At 35.0% G+C, this 12,307-nt stretch overlaps 1 protein-coding gene across 1 annotated transcript in view; it reads left to right on the forward strand.

Annotated features, from left to right (window-relative positions):
* LOC101619051 (sulfotransferase family cytosolic 1B member 1) overlaps positions 1-3,291 on the forward strand; it is a 16,638-nt gene extending 13,347 nt beyond the window's left edge. The window contains exons 5-6 of the mRNA XM_004681241.2: positions 20-200; positions 3,179-3,291. Coding sequence (XP_004681298.1) covers positions 20-200; positions 3,179-3,291 — 294 coding nt within the window. The remainder of the gene's footprint in view (positions 1-19; positions 201-3,178) is intronic.
* The last annotated feature ends 9,016 nt before the right edge of the window (positions 3,292-12,307 follow it).

Below are 12,307 nucleotides of genomic sequence, written 5' to 3' on the forward strand. Positions count from 1 at the left end.
TGTTTCTACCGAATGATAGAATTCAAAACAGGAAATCAAGAAGATTGCTAGATTTTTAGAGAAGGAACTGAGTGATGCAGTGTTGGATAAGATCATGCATCACACCTCCTTTGAAATGATGAAGGACAATCCTCGGGTGAATTATACACATCTGCCAAGTACAGTGATGGATCACAGCAAATCCCCTTTTATGCGCAAAGGTGACTATTTTACCAAGTTTCGTTTCCTTTTTTTACTTTCTTCTTCCCATAGATAACTGTATTGCTTTATTAACCTATAGATAACTGTATTGATTTATTAACCTTTATTGAAGTAACACTACATTATAGTATTATGTCACCTTATGTATATATTAGATTAGTTCAGCGCTTAAAATTTAGTTCTATTCTTTATAGTCCCATTGTCCACTTTTTTTCTTGACTTACCTACCCCATTTTTTACTCTCTTATAAGTTACTCTGAATTGAAAATTAGTGTTCTAATCCCTGCTTAGTTACTTTTTTTAAAATTAGCTACTTTCTTCATTGAGAAATAAGGGCAGTAAAAATACTACTGTAACAATTGCTGAGTTCTATTAGAAATTACTAAATGGGATAGTAAAGCTGTTATCTGAGTACCTTAAATACTTCATATTTATGCCTCTTTTTATCTAGGATGCTAAATGACAGCGGTTTTGATAATTTTATGAAAATCATTTCAAATTTGTTGTTCCTAAAACTTAAATTTTTGTAAAAGGCAACATGAGTTTCCTTTCTCTCCTTACTAGTAAAATTTGCCACTACTACCATCTTCTCTAAAAATCTCATATAATACTTGAAAGTGTTCATTGAACACTCATGAAGGATTCCAGAAAAACAAGTAGATATTCTTATCTTGTGGGAAGTTTTACTCCATAAAAATACTATCTATATTATAGAAAGCGTAAATTCAACTAAATTCAACTTAGAGAGATGACTAGCCAGAAATTTGACACTGTTGAAATTCAGCTGTATTTCCAATGAAGAAAATCCTGTGGATTGTAGATTATTGTATATGATTTGTATAAAAAGTGTTTTTTTTTTTTTTGGTAATAAGAACAATATATTGCACAAACTAGCTTAATTTAATTCAAGAAGTTATCCAGTAATAATGTCACCCTCAGTTTTCATATTTTTTGTTGAATTGGAGAGAAAAGAGTAGAATATTAGTTGGCATTCTTGAACAAAAACACAATCTTAAGAATTTGTTTTGCACATGAACACATAGATCAAAACTCTTAATCTTGAAAAGAATTGTATGCTTGCACTTTTTTCTGAGTCATTTTTCTTTAACTTATTAAGCTAACAAGTAGTCAATGTTTTCAAGTCATGCTTTTACTTTAAAAAAAAAAAAAGATACATTGAATTTCCCAACAATAGCCTTAAGTGTAAATCTTGAAGGGTGCTATGTTAGGTAAGTTAATGTAAAAATTTAGTCAAACAATAGTAAAGAGCAGGAAGAGGATCGATAATACCCACTGTTTATATTAATTTACTAAATGCTGCAAAACAGAAATTTTCAAACTTTGACCAGGATTTCTTTTATAAAAAAATGTTTTATACTGCCTTCCCTCTTATGAAATAAATCTGTCTATAATAATTTACTCTTAAAAACAAAAGATAGGGCTCTCCCTGGTGGCCAGTGGGTTAGGACGCAGCACTGCAAAGAGCAGCAGCTGCCTCAGTGCAAGTTTGATCTCTGGCACCAGAGGTGATCCACAAGGCGCGGCAGGCCTCGCCTGTCTCACCCACTGCTCCCCACAGCAGTGTACTTCAGGGATCTGCCTGTTCTGCTCCCCACTCTGTCTCTGGTGAATCCTTTCACTGCCTCTACACCACTGGCCTGTAACCCAGTTCTGTATGCATAAATAAATAAATCTTTAAAATAAATAAAGTTTTTAAGAATAAACAAATAAAAGACAATTGGAATAATTTATTATAATTCTTTATAGTTTTAGTGTTAGTTCTCTTTTTAAGAACAGCATTATTAATGAGTACTATCTCAAATATTACTAGCCTCATATACATTATATTATTGCTATCTGAGAGACACAGAGCAAAGAATAAAAACCTGGGGGAAAAAATCTTATCTATCTAGGGGGATGTTTTTCTTTCTTTCTTTTTTTTAATTTTTAAAAATATTTTATTCATTTATGCATATTAAAACAGGGGTACAGGCCAAAGGTACAGGGGCAGTGAGAGAATTCACCAGACAGAGTGGGGAGCAGAACAGGCAGCTCAAAGAAGTACACTGCTGAAGGAAGCAGCAGACCTGACAGGAGAAGTCTCCGGAGACCTGTGGATCACCTCCAGGATGGGGGACTGAACTCGCACTGAAGCTGCGGAGGCCAGCTTTTTAGTGGGGTGCTCCAATCCACTGTACCACCAGGGAGGGCCCTGGGGTGTTTTTCATTAAAGTATCCATAAATTTTCATGAAGCCATCATAGAATTAACAAATCTTACAATTCAATAGGATGTAATTAACATTCATAAGATAGCAAAAATATTTTCCATCAAGCACAATGACAGTACTTTAAAACTTATTTATTCAAATAAATTTTTACAAAGCTGTAATGTAAATTTATATCCTGAAAACTTTATTTCTGTAAAGATTCAGGGATGTAATGCTTAATTTTAATGATTTTCTTATTTTTATTTGAAATAAAATATAAGTCTAGTGAGTTCAGGAAAGAAAGCATCCTCAAAATAGTCTAACATCCTCATTTCTGCATTTTGAAAAATGATACTTGTCAGCTTCTATTTCAAGTTTGTATTGTGCTGGTGACCTGGCCTTTGTGACAGCTTCCAAAAAGAACTCAAAATATAAAAATGATCATTAATCTAATAGTAAGCTCCGAACTAGGATGACTAGAAACACTGAAAGAATCTATTCCAGTAATCTGTGGTACATCCCTTGCATTAAAAAAGAAAGTCAGCCCTTCTCAGAAAGTATTTTGAAAGTCAGTCTCTGTTTAGTGATAAACCAGCTTTCAGGGTGGGAGGAATTACTAATAAGACAAAAATGACATCTTCAACTGTTCAAATATGTGGGAAGCCCTGCTTTATCTCTTCCAATATTTTCTTTTAGTATACATTACCTTTTTCCTTCATATTGGAATCATTTTATACCTTCATGCTTTGTTTTGTTTTGTTATTTTTAGGGATTACAGGTGATTGGAAGAATCACTTCACTGTGGCCCAAAATGAGAAATTTGATGCTGTTTATAAGAAGGAAATGTCTGGGATGGCACTTCAATTTCGCACAGAGCTCTAAAGAGCCTCAATCACAAATTTGAAGAAAGAAATATGATTTGTTGAAATGGGCAGTTCTGACTCGTGCAGCCAAGTGATTAGTTTGAAACTGATTTTCAATGTCTTAATCAGTTCCACCTTTTCTCTACTGACTCTGAGATTCCATTTTGGCTCTGATATTAGGGCCAACCTCCATACATATGATTTAGAATTAATTTCCTGTACCTATGGAAGTATCCCACGGAGGGAGAGGGCCTCCCTGGTGACTCAAGGGTTAAAGTGCAGCACTGTGAAGCTATCCACAGCCACTGCAGCAGGAGTTCAATCCCTGGCCAGGGAGGTAACCCACATGTTGCAGCAGACTTCTGTTTAGCCCACTGCTCGCCTCCACAGTGTATTTCAGTCACTCTGCCTCTTCTGCTCCCCACTCTTGTCTCTGGACTGTACCCTAATTCTTGTATGTATAAATAAATAAATATTAAAATAAAAGTATCCCACAGAATGCTGTTTGCACACTAATACCACAGTTTCTTGTTCCACACTAATTTCCCTTTGCTGAAAACTTGACCCAGGCACTTGTTCTCTGTCTCTATTTCAAATTGTTCCTTGTGTCATAGTTCATCTCACTGTGCCTCTAGTTGGATTACATTGGTTATGTGGTTCAGATTTTGGAAGTGTTTCTATAGCTAACTTCCCATTATCCAAATTTCTAATATCTGAGTATTGAATTTCTGAATTTCCAAAGGTGAAAGATTCCCATCAGTCTCCCTACGGCTCCACAGGACTCTTACCTGAGAACTGCAGCTCTGCTCTCTGGGACTAGACTGAGGCCTGATTGCTTGCAAACACTCTTCCCAATTTCAGCACTCTCCTCTTATTCTGAGAATCATCGATTGGCATGGTCCCTATTTGAGAATTACTTCATCTTGTGTTTGAATAGATTTTAATCCATTCAGAGCCCCTGCAACACCCCAGATAAGATCATAGCTGCTGTTAAAATCTAAATATTGCCTAAGAGAAATGCTCCAGACTGAAACCCTGTTCTTTGTCCTCCCTTTGTCTCTCTTCTTATCCACAGTAATGCAGCCGTATTTCCACATCTATACATACACATACATACACACACACATGTTCGTTCACAACCATGTAAAATGATCTTGACTTATGAGGTCTCCTTTTCCTTTTCATTTTTCATTTTCCCCTTTTTTCTATCTTCTCTGAAGTGTCCCTGTCTTGTTCTCATCATCCCCCTGCTTCCAGGGAGGCTGGCTGTCCCTTCTCCCCTGGCCCAACACATTTAAGGACAGGTCTTCACGCGCATTCCCTGGTTCCTGATTCAAGAATGAGCATTTGACCTATCTTAGTTCTCCAGGCCCATAGTCCCTTCTTCCTACTGTGCCGCATTTATGCTTATCAGCTTGGGCTCTTGTGGATGTTTCCTTGAAATATTTGTTTCTTAACGCCAGCTTTGCCTCAGATGCAGTTATTTGTAGGATTTACTTGTCCATTACATCAGTGTGTGTCAAATTACATGCTAAATTCATGGTCCCAAACTCAAGTTTTGTTAAAACGTCTTGAACTCTCCTTGTTTTGGTGCAGAGTCCAACCACATTACAGATATCTTGTGCCATAAGAAATGACTATGATAATTTGAGTTATAAGATTTTGCTGTCACAGGTGACTCTGTTCATAGCCTCTGCCTGTGGAGTAGCTCATCTAGACTGTTGTTTTTTCCTTCCCCAGCAAGGACTTATCAACTGGTGCCAACTGCAAATCCCCTAAGACTGATATATCTATGAGTCTAGAGATAGTTGTTTTGATACATTCGTTATAATACAATTTATAATTTTTTTCAGAATATGAAATTTGCATGTGTGTTCCTTAGAAATATGTTTAGTAAAAGTTACTCTTGAATTCTTAGGTGTATTATGAACTAGTTCCTACTTCCTAGAATATTCTTGTCAATATGTTTGTTTTATCATCTTTATTAATTTTTTTTTAAAGATTTATTTATTTGTACATACAGAACTGGGGTACAGGCCAGAGGCTCAGGGGCGGTGAGAGGCTTCACCAGAGACAGAGTGGGGAGCAGAACAGGCAGATCTACGAAGTACACTGCTGAGGGGAGCAGCGGGCGGGTCAGGAGAGGTCTGCCACGCCATGTGGTCTCCTCCAGGGCAGGCGGGAATCAAACTCATGCGGAAGTGGCTTTAGCTTCTCAGTGCAGTGCTTTAACCCGCTGCGCCACCAGGGAGGGCCCATCTTTATTAATTTAAGTTAATGTGGTATGGACTTCTGTAACTTGGTCTATTTCTGAAAAAAAAATTGAATATCTATGAATTAGCCTTTAATTTGTGTAGTAGATTGGCTGTATTAACTGTCTTCACATTTAGTTTTCATACTTATTCATATAAAGTATATGAAAAAGCCATTTTAAAATTGGAAATGCATATGATTATATTTTTCTATTTACATATTGTAAGAAAATCAGTTTCCAGCTCACACTTCAGGCCTTCTGGCCTTTCCTATTGATCAGCTCTCAGAGCAAAATAATTGTAACAACATTTCTCTAACAGTGAGTATTTTGAAAATCTATGTTATATTTTTATCCTTATGAAATGAATTATATGATATGGAGGGGAATCCTATGTTGATAAATGGTAAAATGAAATAGTACTTATCCCCTCAAACCCTCAAAAGATATAATTTCATGTGACATAACAAAGAACTAGTAGGAAAGGGGAGTAAAGGATGTAGATAGGCCAAGTTAGGAAAAGAACATATTGGAATAGGGCGATATGAAAGGGAATAAATAATATTTCCTCTCATGAAATTATCTTCTGGAACTGACTTACACTAAAAAGTAAACATAAATAGAAAGTATAACTTTGAAGACTTCTATGAATTTGTAAACTTCTGAATATGCAAAAGTGTAATTCAATACATTTAAGTTCATTTGAATCCAAAGTGTCATTACTGTATGATCTTATACGGAATTATGTATTAAAACCTCTCCTCCAGATACTTAACATCTAATTATATCTTAAAATACCAGCATCTAAACATAATTAGGTAGTAGTACGTTGGCTCTGTCCATTCTCAGAAGCCAATATTACAAGGACACTATCTGAAAGCCTTTGGATAGGTTTGTAAATGTTGTTCTTTTATAAAATATGTAATAATTAGAAATTGTTTACTGTTTAAATAGAGATGACAGTGGCATAATAAAGATTGCCTAGGTTAATGTGATTTGTAACTTGCTAATTAGAAAGGAATGTCTTTGGTAAAATGCACAAAGTCCAGTGAATGAGTAATATAGTAATTTTTGTGATGGAGTCTTTCATGAGATGGGACTGACTGTTCTATGTCCTTCAGGGAGGAAGACAAGTGTTGTCATAAATCTTATAGAGAAATGTTTTGTGCAGTGATGAATAGAGAAGAAAAAGGAGAAAGAACAAAATATTTCATACAACTGTATCCTCTCTCTATATGTCCTCTCTCTTGTATTAGAAGGAGTATTAAAAATTCCAAGCTAGGCCCTTCCTGGTAGCACAGCTGGTTAAAACAGAGCACTAAGAAGTTAAAGACACTTCCGCATGAATTTGATCCCCACCTGCCCTGGAGGTGACCACATGGTGTGGCAGACCTCTCCTGACCCGCCCTCTGCTCCCCTCAGCAGTGTACTTCATTGATCTGCTTGTTCTGTTCCCTACTCTGTCTCTGGTGAATCCTCCCACCACCCTGCACCTCTGGCCTGTACCCCAGTTCTGTATGTATAAATAAATAAACCTTTAAAAAAAATTCCTAGCTTATTGAAGATTTCATAAAGAAAGTAAAATTTTGTGATTTTCTCTGGAGATTCTCATGAGATAACCAAGAAGGGAATTCTACACTAAAGATGGTTCAATGACTGTATTATCTATTAACAAGTGATTATTGTAATTCCAAGTAATTTCCAGGTAGTTAAATTAATAGAGACAGATAAATAACTATAAAAATACTCCTTTGTACTGATTGGGCTCATATTTTGAAATGCAAAAAATAAGAAAAGAAAGCTTAAAATCAGTGGTTTAACATAACTAGAGATGTAATAGGAAAGTTCAGTGAATGATGAAGTTCAGTCTTGGGCCTTAGCCAAACATGCTCTTTCTTAAAAGAAGTGCCTATTTTTTTTCTATTCATTTTGCTCAATGCATGAACTAGTCATCAACTTAAACAATTGATATAGATTCAGTTTCATTGAAAACATTTTTTCTTATTTCCTGTATAATTATTCCTTCCACGGATTGAAAACTAAATTTCTGAATAGTTTCAGAAATAGTGTGAACACTATACCTTTCCATTGTTTTGCCTGAATTGCTCTTATTGACATAATTTGAGGATTTAGACTTGAGGTGCATCGAACCTCTGCAACAAAGCCAAACCACAAGTAAAGTAAATGACAAAAATACAGGATTCTATACTAAAGTAAACACAAAGTAAAATCTTCCGAGGCAGTCCAGTAGTGAAGGCATAGTATTTGGGTGATGCAAAAATTCTATTCCAGTTTCTAAATTTTTATTGTCAGCATAGTCTTACTTTTATTGAAGTACAATAAATATAACCAGGAGCACACAAATATTTAGTATTCAGGTAAATCTTTCCAAATACACACAGGAGTAGTTTTATTCCCCAAGACAGAATAATACCTCACTCCTGATTTTCATCATCATTGACCATGTTTGCCTTTCCTGAAATTTATTTTAATGGAATACAGATGAACTCTTTTACTTACTACTTTTCTTACTCAACTTATAATTGAAGTATTTATCCATGCTGGGTGTAGATATAGTTATTATCATTATAAGAAGATGAATATTCCATTGTGGGACTATATCAATATTTATTTGTTCTCAATGAACACTTGAAGAATTTCCACAAATCTACAGCTTTGCATATTCTTGCTCAAATTTTTCATTACACGTTTTTATGCATTTTCCTTGAGCTTACCAAAGGATCAATTGCATATAATATCATATGCAAAGGCTAAAAAAATACCACCAGCCAATATGGTATTTACACCAATGTGTTCATTTACCCTAGTAGCACCTGGGAGAGATCTGCATTCTCCACAGCACTGTATTTTAAATAATTTTAGTTTAGTCATCTTGGAAAGTGTGTACCATGTTGATATTAAAACTTCCCCCCCTCAGTTTACTAATATTCATGTTATAGTTCATTTTAATATCTTTTTTTTGTAAAATACCTGTTCAAAGGTTGATCCTGTTTTTCTGCGTTGACTGTCATTTGTTGCTGACGCTGATCAGAAAGTTCTCTGTGTGTGTGTGTGTGTGTGTATGTAATGTATGTCTATGTGTTTATACATATGAGTATGAAGATATATGTGTTTTGCTTCTTGTAATATATAATTCTGCTTTTATTGGATGAGTCTTGACCTCTTAATGGTACATATATATATATTTTTTTTTCTTTAAAGGACAGGAATATTAAGAAAAGGAAAAGGAAACAGGACACTTGAACAGACATAAGCAAGCAGGAGGAAAATGCTGCTTTTGATAGCCTAACTATAGTTCAAATTTTTCCTTCAGAGTAAGCATTTATATACCTTTTATGCAAAATATAAGTTGTTTAATTTTTCTAAAAGATTTTTTGGTTTACATTTCAAGTGTAGATATACAGTCTACCTGGGATGGATAATTGCATAAAAGAACTCCAGATATGTCTATTTTGATAGAAATATTCAGCTGACCCAGTGCAAATTACTAAAAAGATCATTCTTCACTGTATTGCAGCCAGCTTTGTCATAAGTCATTTGTTCATATGTGTGTGTGTGTATTTGTTTCTAGAAATAGTTTCTAGAAAACTATTTCATAGTTTTCTACTCTTGTTTAATTACCATTTTACTTTAATCAGTACAGCTTAATGATGTAACTGAATGTATGGTGGTATAATACCTCTAACTTCATTTTCATCACGTTACCTTGTCAATTGTAGATATTTTGCTTTTCTATATAAATTTTGCTTGTCAATTCCCATTAAATACCTGTTATGATCTCTATAGGTATTAAATAATCAATTTTTGAAGAAGTGATGAGTGCACAACAAAAACTCCTTTATTTGGAAATTCTTTAATTTACCTTAATAATGTATTTTTATTTTCAGTAGAAGAGTCCTACACACTTTTTATTAAAGTTATTCTTCTATATTTTACTTACCCTGATATCATTTAATATTTTATTTAATAATTTTGACTGGTATATTAAAGTACATTTGATCTTTGTTTTTATCTTTATACACAGAGGTCTTATAAACTATATTTATTAATTGCAATAATATTGTTTTTGATTCTATCAACTTTATACATGACTCTGATACCAAAAGCAGACAAGGATATCCAATGGATGAGTTACACACCAACAGATTTAATTAACCTAAATGTTCTATATCTTTGAAGAATACCATTCAGACATTCATAGGGAGTGAATTGAGCCTTTGTAGTGTTTTGCATAAGCTGGTCATTTGCATAGTGTTAATTCTTCCAATTCTTGAGTTGGGAATAATAGATAAGATAGTCTTCTAGCTAACAAGAGGCAAGGATGGACTTGTCTCTTGATATGATTATGGGAACAATGTAACAGGAAGACATATACTCATCAATATGCATGCATGGGAAAAGGAGTGTCCAATTATATTAAGGCAACTGATTACAAAGTAAAAAGCAAACATTGGCTACTCTCATTGAATACGTGGTTAGGATCATATTATAGATTAAGAAATGCATGCTTACAAGGATTTAGCAGAAGTAGCCACCAAGAAATATTCACTCTGCAGAATCCCTCCAAACCACACAGTACTCTATGTAACAGTGCTTCTGGCACTTTCTAATGAGGACAAAAGCATCTTCTCAGGATGGGCTTTGGGAACTTTTTTTCTTCAAATCTCAAAATTTTAAAAATTGACTGCCTGGCTTTCAGGGTCAGTATGAACAGATTTAATTGCTCTGTGGTAATGAGAATGATTTTTTTTTAAATATTTATTTATTTGTGCATACAGAACAGGTGTACAGGCCAGAGATGCAGGGGCAGTGAGAGGCTTCACCAGAGACAGAGTGGGGAACAGAACAGGCAGATTGACGAAGTACACTGCTGAGGGGAGCAGCGGGCAGGGCAGGAGAGGTCTGCCACACCATGTGGTCACCTCCGGGGCAGGGGGGAATCGAACTCATGCGGAAGCGGCTTTAGATTCTCAGTGCTGAGCTTTAACCCACTGCGCCACCAGGGAGGGCCCATGAGGATGATTTTGAGATTTTTCTCAAAGCAAACATTGCTTGGTTGTTTTATTGACAATATTACTTTCTCCTTTATTCATTTTGTACATTGAGAAGTGAAGGGTCTTACCTGATTAGGAAATTTTATAGAATGGCTGCTCTTCTTGTGAATGAGACTATACTTTTTCTTATGAGCTGCCTAATTCTAGGAATTGTACATTTCTTTGACAGAGAATTAATATTTTCCAGCTTGGCATCTGTCAGTTATGATTGTAAATTTTTGCCTTCATCTTTAACCATTTGTTTTATTTAATATTATACAAAAGATGCGCCAGGGGAAGCTTTGCTGGTGGGTCTCTAAAGGACCTATTTTTGCTTGGACTGTGGACACTGGCAAATAAAATAAGTTAAACAATTTTCAACAACATACATGATGTGAGACTTTTAGCATGGGAAGAATATTTGATTCTAGCTCTTAAACCTTAGATGTAGGGAGGGATTTTTACATCATGGTGCTTTAATGAGGATTTTACTAGGCCACTTTTGAGCTCTGCAGTTTTGGTGAGAGACTATACCTCATAGGGCATAGTGGCCTTAGAGATAAGTGCAGTTAAGTATGATTTATCCTTAGGTGATAGTTCCCTTAGGCCTGTTAGAATTGCGTTGGTAGACACTAAAAGAGGACCCAGTAATAAGGGAGCAAAATAGTGGTATGCATGGAATTCTGTAGTATTGAATCTGCAGACACCCACAAATCTTTCTGTCATAGTAGAGTCAAGGACCCCATGACAGGCAGAGATTCATGAAATTATCCAACACAGAACTCTCACAGAATGCAGCTCCAAGCCCCTTTAGAAGGCTCTGATTTATTTTTTCTTAAAACATAGTGACACTGTTTTCAAATTTTACATTAATGAAGGTGGTAAATAGGTAAGCTTATAATTTAAAAGTTTAAAGCTTTATCCCCTGATTTATTGGTAGGGATTTTTAAGGGGGAAAAAATGACATTTACAAAGATACCCCTAAAGAATTTGTCTACTATAAGAACACTCAAACATATGAATTTATATTGAAAAACAATGTATTTTAACTGATCTGTAATTTATCTAGTTATGTTTATATTGGCCATAAAAGATTTAGATATGCTTTTCCAGGTGTGGGTCTGTATTGTACAGCTTCCTCCAGGAGAGAAGGGACTCAAAGCAAACATTTTGATCACTGAGTGGGTTGATGGATGAAGGGTGAAGTCATTTGTAGTGCTCTGTGAGAACTGTCGTTCAAATTTCCTTGTAGCCCTATCACTGTGAGAAAACTACTTTGGTGCCATCCATGAGGATACTGAGCACAGAAATAGATTAACTATGGAATCATGCATATTGAAATAAGCCAGAATGAAAAAGAAAAATACCAGATGGTCTCACTCCTAATAGAAGTATAGGGAATCAATCAATTAAAAAAAGCAACTTTAATGAAGTAAAAATAAAAGTCAACAAACAACTAAAAACTAGGGACATTCTACAGGGGTGGAGAGAGGACTAGGAATAAAACTGGGATGGGAAAAACACACGGGACTATGGTGATGGCTCGTGGGTGAACTGATGGTGGGAAGTCCACAGGGACTACAACTGAGATGAAAAACTGCACAAAATGAAGAATGATGTAATATATTTATGTGTGTGTGTGTGTGTGTGTGTGTGTAGTTATATAATTATATAATTATATATTTATATATATAATATATACTTATATATATAATTATATTACATATAAT

Source organism: Condylura cristata, unplaced genomic scaffold (genome assembly GCF_000260355.1).
Source record: "Condylura cristata isolate star-nosed mole 26May11 unplaced genomic scaffold, ConCri1.0 scaffold00012, whole genome shotgun sequence".
Taxonomy (NCBI): domain Eukaryota; kingdom Metazoa; phylum Chordata; class Mammalia; order Eulipotyphla; family Talpidae; genus Condylura; species Condylura cristata.